This window comes from Calliphora vicina, chromosome 5, assembly GCF_958450345.1.
Source record: "Calliphora vicina chromosome 5, idCalVici1.1, whole genome shotgun sequence".
Lineage (NCBI taxonomy): Eukaryota > Metazoa > Arthropoda > Insecta > Diptera > Calliphoridae > Calliphora > Calliphora vicina.
The window spans coordinates 110,519,769-110,539,602 of record NC_088784.1 but is presented as its reverse complement, the minus strand read 5'-3'; the positions used below and the strand labels follow the sequence as shown (position 1 = coordinate 110,539,602).

General features: G+C 30.8%; 3 protein-coding genes across 4 annotated transcripts; 1 reads left to right on the top strand and 2 right to left on the bottom strand.

The window, feature by feature from the left end:
- The first annotated feature begins 1,681 nt into the window (after positions 1 to 1,681).
- OstDelta (oligosaccharide transferase delta subunit) lies at positions 1,682 to 4,618 on the top strand. The gene is made up of 5 exons (XM_065514230.1): positions 1,682 to 1,709; positions 1,905 to 2,152; positions 2,210 to 3,250; positions 3,578 to 3,833; positions 3,894 to 4,618. The coding sequence occupies exons 1-5, from the start codon at positions 1,697 to 1,699 to the stop codon at positions 4,292 to 4,294; spliced, it is 1,959 nt and encodes a 652-aa protein (XP_065370302.1). The 5' UTR covers positions 1,682 to 1,696; the 3' UTR covers positions 4,295 to 4,618.
- Positions 4,619 to 5,286: 668 nt separating this feature from the next.
- On the bottom strand, positions 5,287 to 6,471 carry LOC135962350 (prenylated Rab acceptor protein 1). The gene is made up of 3 exons (XM_065514231.1): positions 6,007 to 6,471; positions 5,751 to 5,944; positions 5,287 to 5,678 (listed from the first exon to the last, which is right to left on the bottom strand). The coding sequence occupies exons 1-3, from the start codon at positions 6,291 to 6,293 to the stop codon at positions 5,581 to 5,583; spliced, it is 579 nt and encodes a 192-aa protein (XP_065370303.1). The 5' UTR covers positions 6,294 to 6,471; the 3' UTR covers positions 5,287 to 5,580.
- A 1,335-nt stretch (positions 6,472 to 7,806) lies between these two features.
- On the bottom strand, positions 7,807 to 18,923 carry LOC135961876 (DNA ligase 1). Of its 2 annotated transcripts, XM_065513512.1 has the most exons (8): positions 18,863 to 18,923; positions 12,298 to 12,539; positions 11,720 to 11,941; positions 10,580 to 11,558; positions 10,339 to 10,508; positions 8,948 to 9,381; positions 8,782 to 8,880; positions 7,807 to 8,716 (listed from the first exon to the last, which is right to left on the bottom strand). In XM_065513512.1, the coding sequence occupies exons 2-8, from the start codon at positions 12,521 to 12,523 to the stop codon at positions 8,519 to 8,521; spliced, it is 2,328 nt and encodes a 775-aa protein (XP_065369584.1). In that variant the 5' UTR covers positions 12,524 to 12,539; positions 18,863 to 18,923; the 3' UTR covers positions 7,807 to 8,518. The 2 variants fall into 2 exon arrangements, with proteins under 2 accessions (XP_065369584.1, XP_065369585.1); XM_065513513.1 differs by lacking the exon at positions 11,720 to 11,941.
- Between the last annotated feature and the right edge of the window lie 911 nt (positions 18,924 to 19,834).

The window sequence follows — 19,834 nt, the reverse complement described above, 5'->3', positions numbered from 1 at the left end:
AAATCCCGTTTTTTTCGGGATTTTTGTTTTACATTAAAGAACAGCAAATTTAACAATAACAACAATTTATTTCATAAATATATTTAAATCCAAATACCTATCTATAATAAAACAAAAACTAACTAATTCATTGGATTGAAATAAAATATTTAAAACAATGGATTTTATTTAAAAAAACGTTTTGTACACAGATTAATAATATTAATATTATCAAAAAATGACTCACCACACGATCTTCGCCCAGAGAAGCAAGCTTCTTCGGATGAGCTATTTTCTTCTGGCGGCGGCAGATTTTATTAACCAAAAAAGGCCCACTAAAATTTTCGGATTAGTAGAATATATTAAAAAACTGTCTGTGGCTTCTTTTGAGCCGATTAAGCCGCCAAATAAAGTGGCTTAATTTGAGCTGATATACGCTTTGAGCCGGTCGGCTTGTTTTTCTGTCTTCGCCACAGACAATTACATGTATTCTTCGAGTAACGTACGAAATTACACACTTCATTTTGAAACAGAAACAATTACTAAACATCAAATTAACTCAATGTAATTATATAAATTTATAAGCACTTTATATATTAAGGATATTCACACGGTCTACTATTTGGTCTTAGACCCCTTTCACACTAGGCAATTTAGTTGCGCAAGTCTCCCGTGTTTGTAGATGCCAGAGGTAATGTCGGGTAAAGGAGAAGAAAATTTTACATGCTGTTTTGTTGTTGGGCAAGAGACTTGTAATGTCATAATGTCCTAATATATTACGATAGTTTAATCAAATTTTGGTTGTGTTTCAAATAAAAAAGTTCTAAACTAATAAGACTTTGAACTACGTTTATTGTTTTGTCATAAAATGTTTAAAACACAACAACAACTATTATAATATATCAGGAAATTATGACAATATGACTAATAGGAGACCGTCTGAATACCCCAATTGAATAATATAACCAAAGATTATTAAATATAACAATAAATATGTACATAAACTACTTTTTCATGATTTGTTTACACTCGCGTCAAAAAGAAAAACAAAGTACCGTTATTTAAAACAGGATTGCCCTCCTACCATTATTTCATAATGACTAAGTAAAATTAAATTTATTGCTAATATTTGTCCAAAGAATAACTCAATATTAAAGAAAGTACTGTATTTTTATTTTTGTAAAGTTTTTACTCAAAGCAATTCCTTTTAAAGTGTATATAAAGACTTTTTATAAAATATAAAATTATTGTGGCAACCCACCAGCTGAAAGTATAAGATATCACTTTATGGTGAATGTTTCTGGCTGATATACTAATGAACACAGCTCTTTAAGTTGCCAGATTATGTCATTTAACTAGCAATATGGGAATGATATTCCTTAGTTTATTTATTGTTTGGTAACTAACAAATTAACCAACAGAAATACTAATTCAATTGTTTCTTTAATATGGCTAACAATTATTCATAATTAATATTAACTATAACACCAATAATATTATATAAATAGCAGTAATGGGCTAAAATTACCCCTTTTATTAACTTTTATTTTTCGATCTGGCATTTCTAACACCCGCTGACGTGTCTGTCATATAGCCACCGCTGAAAAAGAACATTTTGTGGTAAAAATTAAGAAATTCTATAAATTTTCTTAATTTAACTAAACTAAATTTAATAAAAACTAATAATATTTAATCGAGTAATAATAGTTTAAAAAAAATGAATAAATTAGGTAAGTAATTTGAAGTATTTGGCAAATATTTTACAAACAAAAATATGTAAATGCCGGCCTACACAATACAGCAAAAAGCCGGTGTGTTTTCTGAAAAGAGGCGTCACTCGTAAAAGATTTGCAATTTTGTCCCACTTGCTGGAAGAAAATACAGAGATTAATAATTTTTTATTTCCTTTTGTTAACATTTTTCAGTTTTGTCACTCTTGGTGGCCATTACCTTGAGTTTAAGTTTATCCACCAGCCAGGCTGCCCGTACCGTGGACAGCCATTTGACTGCACAAGATTTACAACGTTTCCAGTCTGTCTTTGTATCAGCTTTAACGTCCAATGATTTGCAATCAATTTACTATGCTAGCTTGAACATTGAGCCCACCAGTGCAGATGAGAAAAAGCAATTATGTCAGAAACTCAATAAATTACATGAGGAATCGAAATTAAATGTAAGTAAATTATCCCTTTATTTTGTTAAAAAATTTATAATGTCTGCTTTTTTTAAGGATTTTGAAAAAGACTTTTATTTAGTGGGTGCCAGCAAGATTCTGAAATGTTCCGAAAAATTACCCGAAAAAGAGTTGTCCAAGATATATGCTGCTTTCAGGACGCCCGCTGCATCTGCTCAAGAAATCTTTTACCGTGTGGCCACACACAAATATCTAGGTGTACAAATAGAGGAGGCTACCGTAGCAAAAATTGTCAAAAACTTGCAAGAAGTTTTGAAGAAGGATGATACTCTCTCCAATTTGGGTTATGCCTTTAGTGTGTCCACAGAATTGGGCTCCTCTGCAGCCTTTGTCGCTGATCGCATTGAGGATGCCATAGTACAAGCTGATGAAGTCGATGGAAAGCTATTACAATTCGAGGGTGGATTAAGTATTACAGCTTTAATTATTAATGGCGCCTTTAAAGCAGCCAAAACCTTCGACAAAACTTTACCCATAAGTGCTGAACAATCCGTCAAATTGGCCAGTTATTTCCTTTCCAGACGTTCGGTACAAACTGCTAAAGGTGCTCATGTACTCATTGAAGCTCTGAAAACTTTATCCTCATCATCGTCTAAAATTGCTCCCATTTGCGTGCAATTGATCGGCAATGGTCAATTGATTGCTGATTCTCCTCGTCTCACAGTAGCCGTAGTTGATCTCCTGGGCAAACCTCTTTCTAACGCACCTCAAAATGTATTCGCCAAGATGTCTTTGAAGAAAGACAACTCTGTGTTAGCTGAAAAAGTCTCTTTCACCTCGAAATCGTCTGATAAAACCACTTATGAAGTTGATCTTTCATCATACAAGCCTGCCCGTGCTCTATATGTCGCTGATGTGTCGGTTGACTCTTCATACACACAAAAATTGAATTTCAAAGTTTTGGGTAAAGCAAAGGTACAACAATTGGAAATTGGCGTTGGTGAATTGGATGCCAGTTCTGCCGTGAAAAAACAAAATGTAGCCTACCCCAATAAATTGAAGGAACAACTGTCGGCCGATAATACTCAAAAGGTTATATTGAAGACAACTTTAGTGGAAGAAAGTCAAGCTAATAAGGTAAGTGACTTGTGGTTTTAAAATATTAAGGGAACCATAACTCGAAACTAAATTAAATTCTCAAAAATAAAAAGAGCAAACTTTTCTATATTTTCTGAGTTTAAATTTATCTTTTTACATAAAAAAATTGAGAGTTTCAATTTATTCACGAGAGTACAACGGGTATTTTGAATACGAAAATTAATTATTGGATGCCATATAATTAATAATGGAATCCATGTGATCCATTTACACTTTGATTGTTACAGTTTTTTTTTAATATCTTTTAAGAAACTTAGTTTTTGAAATTGTTTTTTAAAATATTTTACTTTTTTACTGTTTTTTTAGGCCATTACTGTTCATCAAGCCTTTGTACGCTTCTATAACAAGGAAAACGACGAAGAAATCATTTATGTTGCCGAGCAAGACAGTAACAAGGCCTACAAATTCGATATGGATGTTGGCGCTAGAGCTGGCGATTTCAAGCACAAAAGTGGTCTTTATGAAATGTATTTAATTGTGGGCGATTCATCTATTTCTAACTCGTTCCAATGGTTGGTAGCCGAAATTGAAATCAAATTTTCCGCCAATACTCATGTAGGAGGTGAGTAGATTTTTTCATTTAGTTCTTTTCAAAAGTTTAATTTTCTTAACTTCCTAACAGATGCCAAAAAGCAACCCATACGCTCTCCCCTACCGGAAATCCATCATCAATTCCGTGTACCCGATAAGCGTCCCTCTCGCATAGTTTCGGATGTTTTCACCGGTCTGTGTTTGACCCCCTTGGTTTTGTTGTTGGTTTTCTGGTCGAAATTGGGCATCAACATTGGCAATTTTACTTTCCATCCCAGTACCATTGGTTTCCATATTGGCTTCGGTGGTATTTTAGTGCTGTTCACCGTATTTTGGTTGAAACTGAACATGTTCCAAACATTGCGTCTGCTTATACCAATTGCCATCTTTACATTCCTTTCCGGCAATCGTTTATTAAGACGTCTCTACGCCCAGCGTATTGCTAAGAATCCATCGTCAGCATCAACATCTGGTGCGGTAGCAACATCATAAATTTATGCATTTCTTTATTTTTCTTAATGTGACTAAATTTAAGTTAATAACAAGAGCAAAAGAAACAAGAAAGGAAATTGATACAATTATTTCTAAATGTATGCAAGATTATTCGTTCGGGAGACACTATGTGTAATGGAAATTAAACATTTTATTATGATTCGTTGTAACACAATTAAAAATAGTATATGTTTTTAGTCTTAAAATTTTGTACGTGTTTTTTGCTAAACACACCTCCCTACTCTAAACTACATTTAATTACTCTTTTCTGCTTATTTTGTTTACGTGTGTAAAACAAACAACAAAATAAATTTATTTAGAAAAGTTGTATTGCTTTTATTTACTGAAAAGAAGTCTTAAACATGAAAGTGTGAGTCTTATCATAGTGGAAAAGCAATTGTTATTGAATTTAATTTTTTGATAAAAACTGTTTTTATATTTATACTCTTCACCATCAGTGGTATGTATCGTTAGCTTAGGCGAAAAATTACTTTTTTTACATTTTAGAGGGGAAGGGAAAAACTTAATAAAATTGTTAAATGAACAATATTATTTGTAGTTAATCCTTTTTTGTATTCGTTAATACTATAGCAGTTTATTTTATAAACAATTGTACGAACATTTATCCGTTGCATGGTTTTTCGTTTATTCTAATGATGTATAAGTTGCATTCCGTTTTTGATTTATGTATTTTGGATAATTATAGATAGAGATGTTTCAAAAGACACATTTTTCTATTCTAATTGTATGATAGATGGATGTCGTTTAATAGAATAAATGCCCTTAGTATGATTCGGAATATAAATGAAGTTTTTTTTATAGAGTCGCAGATGAATTTTATAGAAATTAGAAACGGCGAAAGGTATAAAAGCTAAACCAAAACAAATTTTTAGTTATTTTAAATATGTAATACTAACAACAGCTGTGGCAAACATTTGTTGTAAATGTTTACACACTTTTTTCAACAGTACACAATTTCCATTAAAAAACAGTTGTTGAGGTTTTCTTAATTTTTATTAAATTTAAACCTTTGTAAAGATTACACTACTACAGTGTTAAAAACTTGGAGATTTGTACGACATATTTGTAGTATCAAAGCTCGCGATAAGTAAAATAACTATAAAATATATTAAATTAAAGCAATACAACATCTATACATAAATATATATATATAAACAAATCAGTAAGATATACTTCTCAAAGAAAGAAAACTAAAAACAAATTAATTAGCTTCAGTATTTGAAAATAAGGCCCCTGTGTTTGGATAATAGTTTTGTTGAGATTGTTTAAACAACTTCCGATAAGAATCCTTCCGACTCTTCTGTTACAATAGCATCTATATTATAAAAGATGGCGTGTAAGGAAATAACAAAACAGGAAGCGCCTACAAACAAAATTAAAAAAAAAACAAAATAGAAATCATGTAAATTGATTCAAGAATTCTTAAATATCTTACCCAAAGTCCAAAACAAAGCCGATCCTGCCCCTACTAAGAATAGTATGGGTGCAGAGGCCACATTGAGAGCCATAATTTGATGAGCCGTAGACAATTGATGACCAAACACACTGACTGGGATTTGTGCCTTTCTAATCCTGTTACTGGCATAGGCCACACCGGCTAAGACAATAAGGATTAACGGGGAAGTGATGCTAAATAAAATAAACAGATTATAAAAGATAATACATAGACCTTCATATTTAGTTCCACTTACAGGCAATAAATCATCAAGACAATGAAAACAAAACTGTAATTGCTTTTAAAGTAATCCAAATTTCTAATAAAACGGCTACTCAGACGTGGCATACTAGCGGCTGTCTTAAAGTTATTTGTATTCAAAAACTCCGACCAGGGTCTGATGTATTGGCGTGCCAGTTGTATTAGTTCCAAGGGTGAAGGGATTTTTTGAAATTTTGTAAAGGAACTGAAATCAAATTGTGCCTTTGCCTCAGTTTTTGGCACATTCATGTCTCCCGACATTTCTACTTTAATTTCTTCCATGAAGATGTAGTTTTATCAAGATAATTGTGGGATGCTGTTGACTTTTTTTGTATAAGGCTGATGTCACTTAAAGACACGTAGTTTATTATTGTTTATACAAATCTATTTCAATAGTTATCGTTTATATAATTTATTCGTTAAAATCTTTGGCTCGTTAATTATTTAATTTTCCTTTTTTAATATATGCATTAATAAAATTGTTTCTCAATTAATTTTCTTTGTAAGTCGACGTAGTAAAAATGTTTTACAAAATTACACAAATATTCTCACTGGCAAGAGATGACGATTTTTTCATAATAAGTTGTCGATAAGTTATCGTTAAATGTCAAAATATTTTGTAAAGCTGCCATATTTTAACAATAATTTGTTAGTCTGGTAGTTGTGTTCAATAAAAATGTGGAAGTGTGGAAGTGTCTTTGAAAAGTTGGAAGTGTCTTTGAAAAGTTCTTTATTAATTCAGAAAAATAAGGTTTGAAATAAATAATTTATGAAAATTATTATCATTTCGGTGTATTCATCTCAAAAGTTCTCAATTTAATAGAAAATCAGTCTGAGATATAAATTATTGTTTGTTAATTGTTGCTTTGCAAAATATGAGTTAAGGATTATTAGCAAATAGTGGTGATAAAAGGATTTGTTTTTTTTTTCTAAAGATGAGAAAGTGGATGACGATAGAAATATTCTTAACGGTTTAACAATAAATTTAAAAGGGATCATGCCTTAAACGTAAGTAAATTTTAACAAATTTATATACATAAATTAATATTGATAGATTAAGTAATTGTTCATGAAATGATCTCCCTAACTCACACAAATTCTTAAATATCTTGAGTAATAAACGCTCGAGAAGACATGAAAATCATTTGAAAGGGTTTAGATTGTCATTTTCAATAGATTCATTTTTTACAGCAGTGCAGTTATGTCAAACAATTTTTTATAAATCGAGAAAAGTTAATACCGACACCAAAAGCAATAAATGTTGATAAAAGTGCCACACGCTACTGAAAGGCTTGGAAATATCTGGAGTCACCACTTTACTTTTGCCAAAACGGTGAATGGAACTACACCATTTTTCCGATGGAAAGGTTAGCAAGTCTCCCATGGAGCATCCTCTACGAAATCCATACTAATGGTCGTTAAGTAAATTGTTGTACTCCAAATATTTAACCAGATTGTAGTTTGCCATACTCTCCATAACTTTGGAAAGTGCAGAACAAATTGCTACTGGGTGGTAATTTATAGGGTTATTAGCCTCTCCCTTTTTAGGAATTGGCGTGACATTAGCAACTTTCCAACTTATACGAAATGCGCTGCACGGTATGAAGTGCTGAAAAGGTTAGCTAATGGACTAGCTAACTGTATATTTTGAACCTTTAATAGTTTTTAAAAACTGTTATCATCCGTTTGAAAACTGAAACTACGGAATATACTTTTTATGATGTATGTATTTAAAATTGGGGGAAGTTATGGTAGATAGACCTTACATTGAACGCATTATTAAAACTGCAACAACTTTAAACATTTTAAAATTTATGTTATTTAGCTAGCTGCCTTTATTATTAAATATTTAAATCGGTGCAACATAACTTGTTAAATATTTTTTTATTTGTTTATTGTATATAATACTCACATTTAATAAATACATTTAAATATGGGTTTTGATTTTTGGATTTGGGGTTTTAAAACATTACAGTGGTATATTATTATTTTTTAATTTTTGCTTATACCTAAACTGTATGTATGTTTGAAATATAATGTCGCTCATTTTTGAAATATACAATTTTTCAACAGTTGAAACTTTAAATTTCATTAGTTTTTTTCTTCTTTTTAATATAAAGTAATAATTAATTACATTAAAATATAAATAACATGTATGTATAGTATATATGTAGGTATGTATGTATTTGGTTTCTTAGTAAAGGGAGAGGGAGGGGAAAATATTGTGGTTTTAAAGGGAGTTCTGGTTAAACACTTTTTTTAATTACACACAATATAGAGTATATGATTTATTATGTCTATTATTAGTATTAAATATTATTTTGATTCATTTTTATATAGTTTCTATATGTCTGTATATAAGTTTGATCTCCTTTAAATATATGTATGTATTTCATGCTTTCCCTCTTGTACTTACAACTAAAAGATACACTGAGATTTTATGAAAATTATTTTGGGCAAAAAGCATAAAAACAACAACCTGTGTAAGGAGGCTCATGTTTTTAAGTTTAGAGGCCAATTTCACGCATAGCACTGTACAAACAAGAATTCTTGATGCATTCACGGGGACCCAATTGCGGGCCCGGAGTGCCACGCAGTATCATTAAGACGGATCTAGCTGCAGCCTGACATTCGTTGTTATTGTTACCGCAAATGGCATCGGCTTCCGATAGGTATTGGTAATCACAAGCTATTTGAGAAGTACCCTAGATTGAAAATTACTTAATTAATATAGCTATTCAAATATTAAACATTTTCGTAAAAAACTTACACATAAATAACAAAGCTGATGAACTCCACAGAGGGGCAATAGTTCTTGATTGACATCACCACTTAGCAGATCAACACCGCGACAACGTTCAGCCATGGACTAGAAATTAACAAATTATAGTATTATAATCTTTATTCGTACGTTTTGTTTCTCCTCCTCAACTCACCTCAATTATAGGACACTGATTGGTACCCAAAATGTAGTTTTTATTACCCAAGTAGGCATCATTTAAGGTCTCATAACGATTTGGACTCTGAAGAGTATCTTCAAATTCACCAAATTCATTTGCTACATCGGGATAACGCATAAAACCGTTGCTCTTTTTCATTTTCTTTTTCATGGCCTCTTCGTCTTTGTCTTCACTATTTAAATTCTGTGATGTAACAGGTAATTTATCTTTCTTTACGGCTTCTAGGGAATTATTTTCAAGTGAGTTTTCTGCATCAGGATCGATAATGTTACGCATTAAGTGATTTTCGTTGTCAACCGATTGCCGCAACTTTTCCAAAGCTCGACGCATTTTCTCCAAACTATAGGCCGTTGCTAGTCGCGATAGGACGCGATCCTTAAGACGTTGAATCTCTTCAGGATTATCAATGCCTGAAATAAAAAATAAACATTAAACTTTAACAATTCCTCTTTTGCAGTACTAAAACTAAATTGTTTGTATTGTAGAAGTTGTTTAGTAATTTACTATTATTTACTAATTTTAACAAAGTGGCACAACTGGTCCCGCATAGACCATATCGTCCCAAAAGTATGTATGTTTAACTTGTGGTTAGACATAACGAACCTATCATTGCTTAGTCCAATGGATTTATGACCAATCCAGTAGGAAATAAGATTAGAAAATTGTATAGTTTTAAATTTCACAAAAACAAGAACGACTTCGATTTTTTTAAGGAAACATTAGCACAAAAATTATATTTTCAACAAAAAACTGTTTTCCATAAAACAAAATCCAAAAAAAATGTAGGAGTGGCACCACGTTTCGAAATTAATATTTATCCTAAATATTTATTGTCGTATACATACATACATATATGGGGCATTTCATGTCAAGTGAACCAACTTTTGAAATCGATGTCTTCCGATCGGGATGAAATTTGCACCAAGGTTAGCTCTATTGGATAGTAACTCAGACACAATTTTTCAACAACATCGGTCGAGAACTCTCTGAGTTATAGGGGGTAAAATTTTGACAATTTGGTCAAACAGGGGTTTTTTCTTATCCATGTAACTTATTACCTATTGTTCTTAGCAAAATGTGTCCCAAATAGTATAGATAGCTATTTCTTCGATCTTTCGAAAAAAAATATTTAAAAAAAAAAATAAAAAAATTTTAATATTTTTTTTCCGAAATCAAAAACTTTTTTGAAATGCCCCATATACATATTTATGAAATTATTGACATCGTCAAACTGACAACTTACATTATTAAGTTGACTCTCTTATCTATAAGAATCCATAATATAGATAAACTTATATGTATTTAGATGCAAATATGGGGGAATGACAAAATGTATCTACTAAGTCTACTTATTTTCAGTTGTTTACCTTCATGAGCTCCAGTATACTTTATTGTCTCATTGATAATAAAATCTTCAATTGCCTGTAATTTCTTATTCATATTGTCCAATTTGGCAGGATCTAGTTTACGTTTTTTCTTCTTGTTTATATCTTCCGCTGAAGTATCTTCTTCGGGGTTTCTCTTTTTCATTTCATCGCTACAAGTTTAAAAAATGTTTTATTTATATAATTCTTTTACAAGCTCAATTTCTGTTAGTATACTACTTACTCTTTATTGTCATTTACAACAGGCATAGCCTTCTTTTTACGATCAATTCCAAAATATTTGCTCCAATCAATTGATTTCTTACTACGCATTATATTGTAATCGTCCATGGTACGCCTTAGAGTTACGTTACGTTTCTTTTTGGAGGTTGTAGCATTACGTTTCTTTTTACGTTTGGCCTCTTCGTCGTCATCTTCGTGTTCGTCATGCTCATGGTCATGTTCATGATCTTCTTCCTCCTCTTCGCTGTCGTGTTCTTCATCTGAATCTTCCTCCTCTTCTTCACCTTCGTCTTCATGACTTTCATGTGATGATCCGTGGTTGCTGCGTTTGCCATGTTTGTGTTCCTTTAAGGTGTGCCCAGCATGCTGGTGATGATCCATTTCGTGTTGAGTATTAGTTACTGATCGCTTTACATTCTCTTCTGTGGTCTTATTTTTATGCGAGCTCTCCATTTCCAAGCGCATGTCAGTTGTAGTTGCTGTCTCCGAGTCGGGGGCATGGGTAGTGGTTGGTTTAGAGTGACCGTTGTCAATTGATCTCTTCTTCTTTTCATCCGTACCACTGCCAAACAATTCACTCAACTCTTTTTCTACATTTTCGTCAGTTTTCTCCAAATTACTTAGCGAAGGACTATCGTTGCTCATGTGTGAGGTTGAACGCTTCGAAACGGGAAAACGTTTTTTACGATCGGCATTATAGGGCAACCAAGGCAGCACTGGATAGGAGCGTTTTCTTTGCATCAACATGTAGTAAGGTGGCATACGCATGCGTTTCTTCTGTTCCTCATAGATATCGCCCTCTATTTGATTCTCTTGCTGCTGATATTTTTCCCAGAGATTACGCAAAGCGTCTTTATAACGATCTTGACGTTCGTGTTCTTGGGCCTTTTCAATTTCACGCAAGAACTGATCTGTCAGTTCGGAGTGGTCGGGAACATCTTGTGATTCACGTTCGCGGAACAGAGAAGCAGGAATATCATCTGGAATTTAAATAGAAAAAACAATGAACTTTAATATAAAAATTAATCTAAGGGTTTCAAGGCTTTTAGATAATTTATAGCTGGCTGTGAAGAAGTATAGTCTGATCCGCCTTAGAGTTGGTTGGTCTGTCTTACAAATTCCCTTGGATTTAATAACTTACCATAGATATTACTACGTTCCCTAAATACAGAGGAACGTTTACGATCATGCTGATACTTGGGAATGATGAGTTTATTACTATCCTCATCGAATTCATAGCCACCAAATGGTCCTAGTGTCAAACCGCCATGATCAGCGTCATAGTTTTCACGTTCCAAATATTTGGCGAGTTGTTTATTTAAACGATTGCGTGGTTTTTTCGAGTTGTAAGTGTATGCGGCGTCTGTAAGGGGAAAGGGAGGAGAAGAACAAAAAAAGGAAAAGTGTTTTTTTTTTTGGCTGTTTCTGATCTTTGTGGTCATATTTATTTTACTAAACATTTTGTGTGTGTGTTGGGCTTTAATGGGACATGCATTTGACAAGTGGACAAGATTGATTGATGGCTTGGAGGGGGTAATGGTTGTGCATTAGTTTGAATAGAGTGATTTTACAATAACAAATTGAATAAAATGTAATAACCACAATCTGCTTAAAAGCGTAATAACAAGATTAATAGAAAAATATGACCCTGGCGAAGATGGCATGACTGGCAAAATATAAATGTATAAAGAAAAGCAAGCAACATTTGCTATATTTTACCTTCATCCCAATAGTCCTGATCTGGAGAGCTGCCAAAAGCTCCAGCCATAAAATGAGTCTGTTGACCAGGTGGGGCGTTTAAGGGATATTCTTGGCGATGTAGTTCATCGACGGCATCTTGTAAGGAAAATGGTGAACGTTGACCCCAACATGTTGTTGTTGCAAACATCACCAGTAGCTGCAGCAAAAGCATAATGTGGCCTTTACCCTTCATTTTTATGCCCATCAATCAACAGGTACAACTAAAAGAGAAAAAAATTATATTAAAAAAGTGAGAAACAGAATGATAATAAACACAGTGAGTATGAAAGAATGAAAGGAAAAAAGGATAAAAGTTTGTGGTAATTTAATATTCATGGTGGCTATAGAAGTTTAATTAAATAAGGGTTTCTTTCATTTGCATAATAAAAACGATTTTAACGCTTAATGAAGGTTAAACAAAAAACGAGATATGATTTAATAAGTTCCTTGTTCCGCTTATTGTTAAACACCTCAGCTCATCTTCAATTTTTTTTGCAGGCCGCATTCTTTCTATAATGAAATTTTTGCGGATTTCTTTTTTTTTTTTGTTTAAGGACTTTTGGTTTCTATTTTTTATAGTAGCTATAAGTATGGTATTACAAAGTCATAGGTACAAGGATATAAATATGACATATGTACATAAAATTGTACTTTAATTTTATTTTTTATTTTGTGTGTTATGATGAAATTCCTTTAGGAATTCATTCATTCATTCCATTACGTGCCATTAAGACGATTATATTAAGTTTTTAGAATTTTATTGTGTCTCCCCTTCCCTTTATCCTGGCTCACTTAAGTTATAATGATATCAAAATATGTATATAGTTATGATTTCCTACGATGACAGGATAAATATTTATGTGTGTATGCTTGTATTTACTAAATGTGTATGTAAGACATCCTTAATATTTATTTCATCATCATAATTGTTTCCTTAAACCTCAATAAAAAATATGTCTTACTTTTTGACTCTTTTAAATGAAATAAGTGCTTTTTTCTGCCAAATTAAAGACTTAGGTAAAGTGTTTTTTTTTGTTTATTCATATAAAAAATACGTCTTTTATTTATAAAAAGGCAAAGTTCACTCAACAATAAATAATTTTATCCCTGCGTAGTTCCTGTTAACATGAATATTAAAGATAGTTTAATATCTTAATGTATTTTTTCTCGGAAATTTCATGTCTTAGGCAGTAATGCTGTCATAATAGTTTAACATCATTGTAATAAGTTGTCATTAACTAAAAACGTTATCTATTAAATATTCCCCCTTTATGATATGATTCTGATGGTAATTTTCGCTGTTAACTAGACTCCAACTGAAACCGAAGGTGCCTAGCAGCATCCATTTTGTATTGTGGACTCCATTAACCTTGTTTTTATTCATCTGAAACAGAAAATTGTTTTTTGAGGCAACAGTTTTTCTGGAGGATTTTTAATATCTATTGGTTTTCTTAGACATCACGTTCATGATGCATCCATCATTATATTATAATATGTTGTTATCAAATTATGAAAACCATAAGTTCTCGGCTTATGTGGTAAATCCTTCATCATAAAAATGATGGTCACAAACATATACTTATTTATTACAATCATATACTATGTATATGATGGCGATAATCATGTAAATCGTAACTTTAACATATTATGGTTACAGTAAACATGTACAAATATATTATTTCTCTGTGTGATTATAGTAACAAAACTACAAGTTTGTAATATTGGGCCATTTATTTTTACACATTTCTGTGTATTAAATTTAGAAATTAATGTAACTTCCCTAATAAATAAAATAAGGTGAAAAGATTAAATTATACTATGTATTTGCAATTCCAATTTTATTTACATATGTTTTTTTTCGTTTTTCTTAGAACAAGTCCTTTTCTTATGTTGTGATCTGTGAAAAACGAATTCCTGAATAATTATTTTTTTATCAAGAGAATAAATTAGTTGCTGCCATTAAGTATAATTTATACGAACATTTCAAAAATACTCACACACACACATACAAAGTAAAGTGCAAATACACACAAGCATATACATATTTCATATGTATGTGTGAACATATCCTTTTAACGGTCTATCCATAACTCCTGTGAAAATCAATTTACCCCCATCAACAGTTGGAAAATACCAAATACACAAACTCACTAGCTGATGGTTGCCAGATATATACATTTGGGTTACCCCAAAAATATGTTGTGAATGTTCGCTACTAAAATAAAAGCAAAATTAATTTTAAAATACCGTCTCTCAAATTTTTTTGTGTCATCAGTATTTGCTTAGCTTGCTCAATATACATATTTCATATTTTTTCGCAAAGGCTTTCAAAGCCATATCTGAATTCTCGCCTAAATCTAAAAATTTTCAAAGTTTTGTAAATGTTTGTCAATAATTTAAAGATTTTTTTATGTTTTTATAAATAATTCAAATTAATGCGATATAAATCTCATATTAATTTGCTGAAATGGTGCTTTCTGTTTTTCAAAATTCCATCTAATTCGAAAATCCCGTTTCGCTGAAATTATATGTACCTGAACTTTTAAAATCACGAAAAACACAGTAATTTTGACCCCAAGTGCTCTTAAGGGTTAATTTCCATTTTTGTGTTGTTATTGTAAATACTAGACTTCATTTTATACTTTTCTTAAGTTTCACCAAAATCGGCCCAAAAATATATAATATTTCGCTATCTTTCCATTAGAAATTCCAATTATTGAACAATTTGACATTTGACCTTCACGATTTAAGGGTTAACGTTTTCCGATTTTAGGAAAACTTTCAGACTATATTTAAAATTAATATTCTGAACAGATTTTACTTAATATTAATAACAGTAAGGAAGTCGAAAGCTAAAAATTTGTTTGGTGGTATTTATTCTAAGGGACAATCTAATGTACATACATATTTGTTTTTAAATAATTGCTTCTGATGAAGTAGTATGCTGCTTTTAGTATACGAGCCAAGGAACCTTCTAATCCATTCCTTTAAAACATTGATCATATCTCCTGACAAGTAAACTTCAAATTGTGTTATGTCTGCCAGTAAATATCAAACTAAAATCGTTTATCAAATAATTATCATAATATGTAATTAAATGGTCATAAATAACATCATTTATTATGATATCAAATGATTCTGGTTTTTTAAAACCTAGCCCGAAAATGATTTCAAATATTTGTGTTTTTCATTCATGGCAGTTAGTATTTTATTTTTGATCTAAAGTTATTGTAATATTTTATAGTTTGTATTAACATTTAAATAAATCTTAAAAGGTCACACCATTTTTAAAATGAATCAAAGTATTATAATTTAAGATTTATTTAGGAAGACATCAAAATCCGAAATCTACAGATAATAGGCCATTTTTGGCATCTGGCAACAATAATACAAACTTCTATAATTCTCTTCGTTTTTCCTCGTATTGTTTTTCTCTTTTTTCATTTGCCTAACACATTTGATTAACATATATTTTCTACTTACAATTACAGACTTATTTGTACATTTACAAATAATAAATAAATATGTGCATACATACATATATACATGGGTGTATGATATATGCATGTAAATATATGTACTTTTTACAAATTCACTCAAAAAAATGTGTGAGTCAAGTTACGTTGCAATTATTTTGAGGCACCCAGAATAATCTCGCACTTATCAGATCAATGAAATAACTTTAACTATTATAGTGGAATTTTGTATCTATAACTTTCTTGAACTTGTTATGTAGATAGTATAACAAGTTATAGAAATAAATTTTTACAAAAACTAGTACAATTATGGACTAAATTAAGTATATTTTTCTTATGATTTTATATTTCCTCCATTCCTTCTCCATTTTAGATCTATTTACTTATAATTCTTCGTATAATCATATCTCCTTTGCAATTCTTTGTCAAAAGTTATAGATGTTCAAAACTAAAATAAAAGTTTAATTCATTCTAAGATATCCTTTATCAAAATCTCTGAAATTCAATTGGAAAGTTTTGATATACAATTAGAAATTTCTGAAATACAATTAAAAACTTCTGAAATATATGTACATAATGGAAAATGGTGTAGTTCCAATTTTATTTGAATATCTACAATATCGTAAAACAAAAAACTTTCTATTATATTTTTCATTTATTGCAGAAAATAAACATCATCATTAAAAATGTTAATCAAAATGACATAAGTAATGACAAATATGTACTCGTTAAAAATATTTTATGCGTGAAATATTGTATTTCAGTTAAACTAGTGTTATATTGGGCGTATGACTTTAAAATTCGGGATTTACTCGGTTTTTTTAATAACTTTTATGTCATTTTGAAGGTTACGTATCTACCATTTATTCTCACTTAGTTATTGAACATTATAGTCAACAACATTATAGCCAACAAAGCGTCATATGCTGGAAGTTTTGCTTTACTTCTTTAATTTGAAAAAAGTGTACCGCTGAAGCATGTCGAATCTTATGTGCGGTTCAGAAGTGATTTTGTACCCGGAAGACAAAGATCGCCCATGCCTGCCAAAAAAAATTTGAAGACCAAAAATTGGAGGCATTAATCTATGAAAATTGTTGTCAAACTCAACAAGACTTTTGCAAAATCATTGGGAACTACTCAATCAGCAATTTCGTTTGAAGGGGAATATGGCCGAAAAACGCTCAAAATATGCGGCTAGACATGAAACCGTAATATTCCATCATGACAAGGCTTGGTCACATGTTACAATACCTGTTAAAAACTATTTAGAAAGAAGTGTTTGGGAAGTTTTGCCTCACCCGCCTTATAGTCCAGACTTTGCCACGTCCGGCTACTATTTGTTTCGATCGATGCAAAACGCTCTCTCTGGGATACACTTCACTTCAGAAAAGAGTATCCGAAATTGGCTTGATTCGTTCTTGGCCTCAAAAGATGTTCAGTTCTTTTGGCGAAAGAAGGATGTGTAAAGGTCATAGCTAACAATGGCCAATACATTGAATAAATTTATATTGTATAAATGTTTCAAAATAAAAACTAAAATTACCGAATTTTTAAGTCATACACCCAATATAACAATGGAAAGCTTATGAAATTAAGCTTACTTTGATATCCACATTGTGTATGTTGTGAATATGTTAACTATATATTCACAACATACACAGATCATATCAGATCCGATTCGAAACAATTTAATAAAAATCGAAACAGACTGAATTTCGAAAAAACGAAAAAACGTTTATGAGGTTTTTAATTTAAACTTATTACTTTAAATAATTTAATAATTTCAAAAGCTTAAAATGGTTGCGAAAATTTTAAATATTTTGAACATATTTGAAAAATTTTGAAAGTTCCAAAAACTGTAATAAAAAATTTAAATGTTCGATGTTATTTGGAAAATTATTTGCAATAATTTTCGATGATAAAAAAACTGATTTAGGGGTACATATATTAAAACATGACCATTCTCGAAAACATTTTTCTTAAATAATTTAAAATTTGTTTGTTTCTGTAACGCAGTGTTTTTTAAATTTATTTGTTCAAAATTTCGTTTAAATAAATCTTTGTGAATTTCTAAGAAAATTTTGCTGAAAATATTATTTTTTAACTTTATAATTTTATTCATTAACTATATATGAATCTGTAACACAAATATGAAGGCACAACTGAAAAAGAAAACAAAATTTTCTTATTCGTTTGCACCACCCCATTTTCTAACAAATAACATGACAATTTTTGTGAGGGTAGAGAAAAAAGTTTGGTATCTATCAACAGGTTATCTACTAAAAATACCCCAAAAAAACAAGAAAATAAATGGAAAAAGTATAAATCTACTAAATAGCATACTCTGTGGGCTATTAAAAGAGAATTTTTATTAGGACTATGGGGCATTTGGTAGTGTATTAAATATGTGCCAGGGCGTTTGTTGCACATACTTTCATATTTTAATATGAAAAACTTAAAAGAAACGATTTAAATTTTATCAAAGTATTTGTGTATTTATTATTAGGTTAATGCTTAAGTTCTATTTTGTTTTTTAAATTTATTTTCGATGATGTCTAGAGCGAATGGATAAACGTTTTATTTAGAGTTGGACAGCATAAAACCAAATAAATTATAGTGTCTCACTATAGATGGACTGAGTATAATCTCTGGTACGCTGACAGCCAGCGGTATGCCAGATGAACAAACCAGCACAAGACACACGAAATTGCATATAAATTTCCCCATATTATAAAGGCAGATTATAAATAAATTAAAAAACTTGTACAGAAATACATTTTTATTTAAATCCAATACTAAAATATACGAGCATAATATTCAAATGTTAAATAAGCCTAATATAAAATTGCGTATAGATACATGATATATTTATACTATAGATATTGTATGGCTACTATTGTCTAATGTATTCTATACATTTCTATCTACAATGCATAAGTAACCAACCACTAACTACATTTTGTAGATGCTATGACATTTAACCTTTTCACTTTTCACTTTAAACTTTTATATAATCACCAAACTGCACTCATTAAAAATCATTTTTCAAATATTACTAAAGTACTTACATGATTTATGTATTTAAAAATTTCTATTTCACTTTTTAAATATTATTTTGTGTTTTTTTTTTAATTTTATTATTATCTATTGTAGTTTTTTTTATTGAAATTTGTGGTTACTTCGTTTAATTTGGTTGGCTTCGTTCGGTGTTGTGTGTTATCCTTTTGGATACTTATTGTCGAATGATTTGAGTAACCGAGATGCTTACGTATTATAAATACTTACATTCATTGACTTTAAGTTAAGGACACTTGTCGCAACACGTACGTGTATATGTATGAACTATATATGATGTATATGCGTCCGTACTCCTCGCAATAATTATGTACGTCGAAATTCCTCAACATGAATGAATGGTGTCTTTTGTTTCTGTTGTTTTATTGTTGTTTTTTTATGAAACCCAAGAATTTATCCGGGTATTTGTTTTTGTTTTTCTTCGTATTCCTTTATATTTTGCATGTACTTAGTATATTCGTTCGTTCGTAGGCTCTTATCCTAAATCAATATGCGTGCGCATGACATACGCAAAATCAAACTAAGGTTGCCAAAGCTGAAACATAAATAAAATTTAGGATTTTGGCATACGAATCATCTCAAATTGACTCAAAACCATAACCTTAACTTTAAGCCCCTTACACTGTGGTTCGGATTTAACCGAAATCGCGCTTTTTCATGGCTTAAAATCGAAACCGAAAACCAACAATAATTCCGCGGTTTTTTCATTTAGTACACTTTTATCAGAAAAATTTCAAAATTAGAAATGTGAAACAAAATTTTTATTATATTATAAGGTAATCAAAAAAAAATCTTATTCTATATCCAGACGGGTCATACTTCTGATTCTTCTAAAGAAGATATATTTTCAAAACATCCCAATAAGCACCAAATCCCCAAAAATTCAAGCACTTGAAAATTTTGTTGGAATTTGACTTGAATTTATGTTTTAAACTTGAAAAATATTTGAAAAACTAAATATTTTT

Bases quoted from the DNA above. Each gene is read 5' to 3' on its own strand.
- OstDelta (XM_065514230.1), top strand. The intron at 3,251-3,577 runs GTAAGTGACTTG...CTGTTTTTTTAG, and splicing joins AAGAAAGTCAAGCTAATAAG to GCCATTACTGTTCATCAAGC. The intron at 3,834-3,893 runs GTGAGTAGATTT...ACTTCCTAACAG, and splicing joins CGCCAATACTCATGTAGGAG to ATGCCAAAAAGCAACCCATA.
- LOC135962350 (XM_065514231.1), bottom strand. From the start codon at position 6,293: ATGGAAGAAATTAAAGTAGAAATGTCGGGAGACATGAATGTGCCAAAA. The intron at 5,945-6,006 runs GTAAGTGGAACT...TATTTTATTTAG, and splicing joins GTCTTGATGATTTATTGCCT to CATCACTTCCCCGTTAATCC. The intron at 5,679-5,750 runs GTAAGATATTTA...TTTTGTTTGTAG, and splicing joins GGCTTTGTTTTGGACTTTGG to GCGCTTCCTGTTTTGTTATT.
- LOC135961876 (XM_065513512.1), bottom strand. From the start codon at position 12,523: ATGGGCATAAAAATGAAGGGTAAAGGCCACATTATGCTTTTGCTGCAG. The intron at 11,559-11,719 runs GTAAGTTATTAA...TTTAAATTCCAG, and splicing joins GGAACGTAGTAATATCTATG to ATGATATTCCTGCTTCTCTG. The intron at 9,382-10,338 runs GTAAACAACTGA...TTTTTATTTCAG, and splicing joins GTATACTGGAGCTCATGAAG to GCATTGATAATCCTGAAGAG.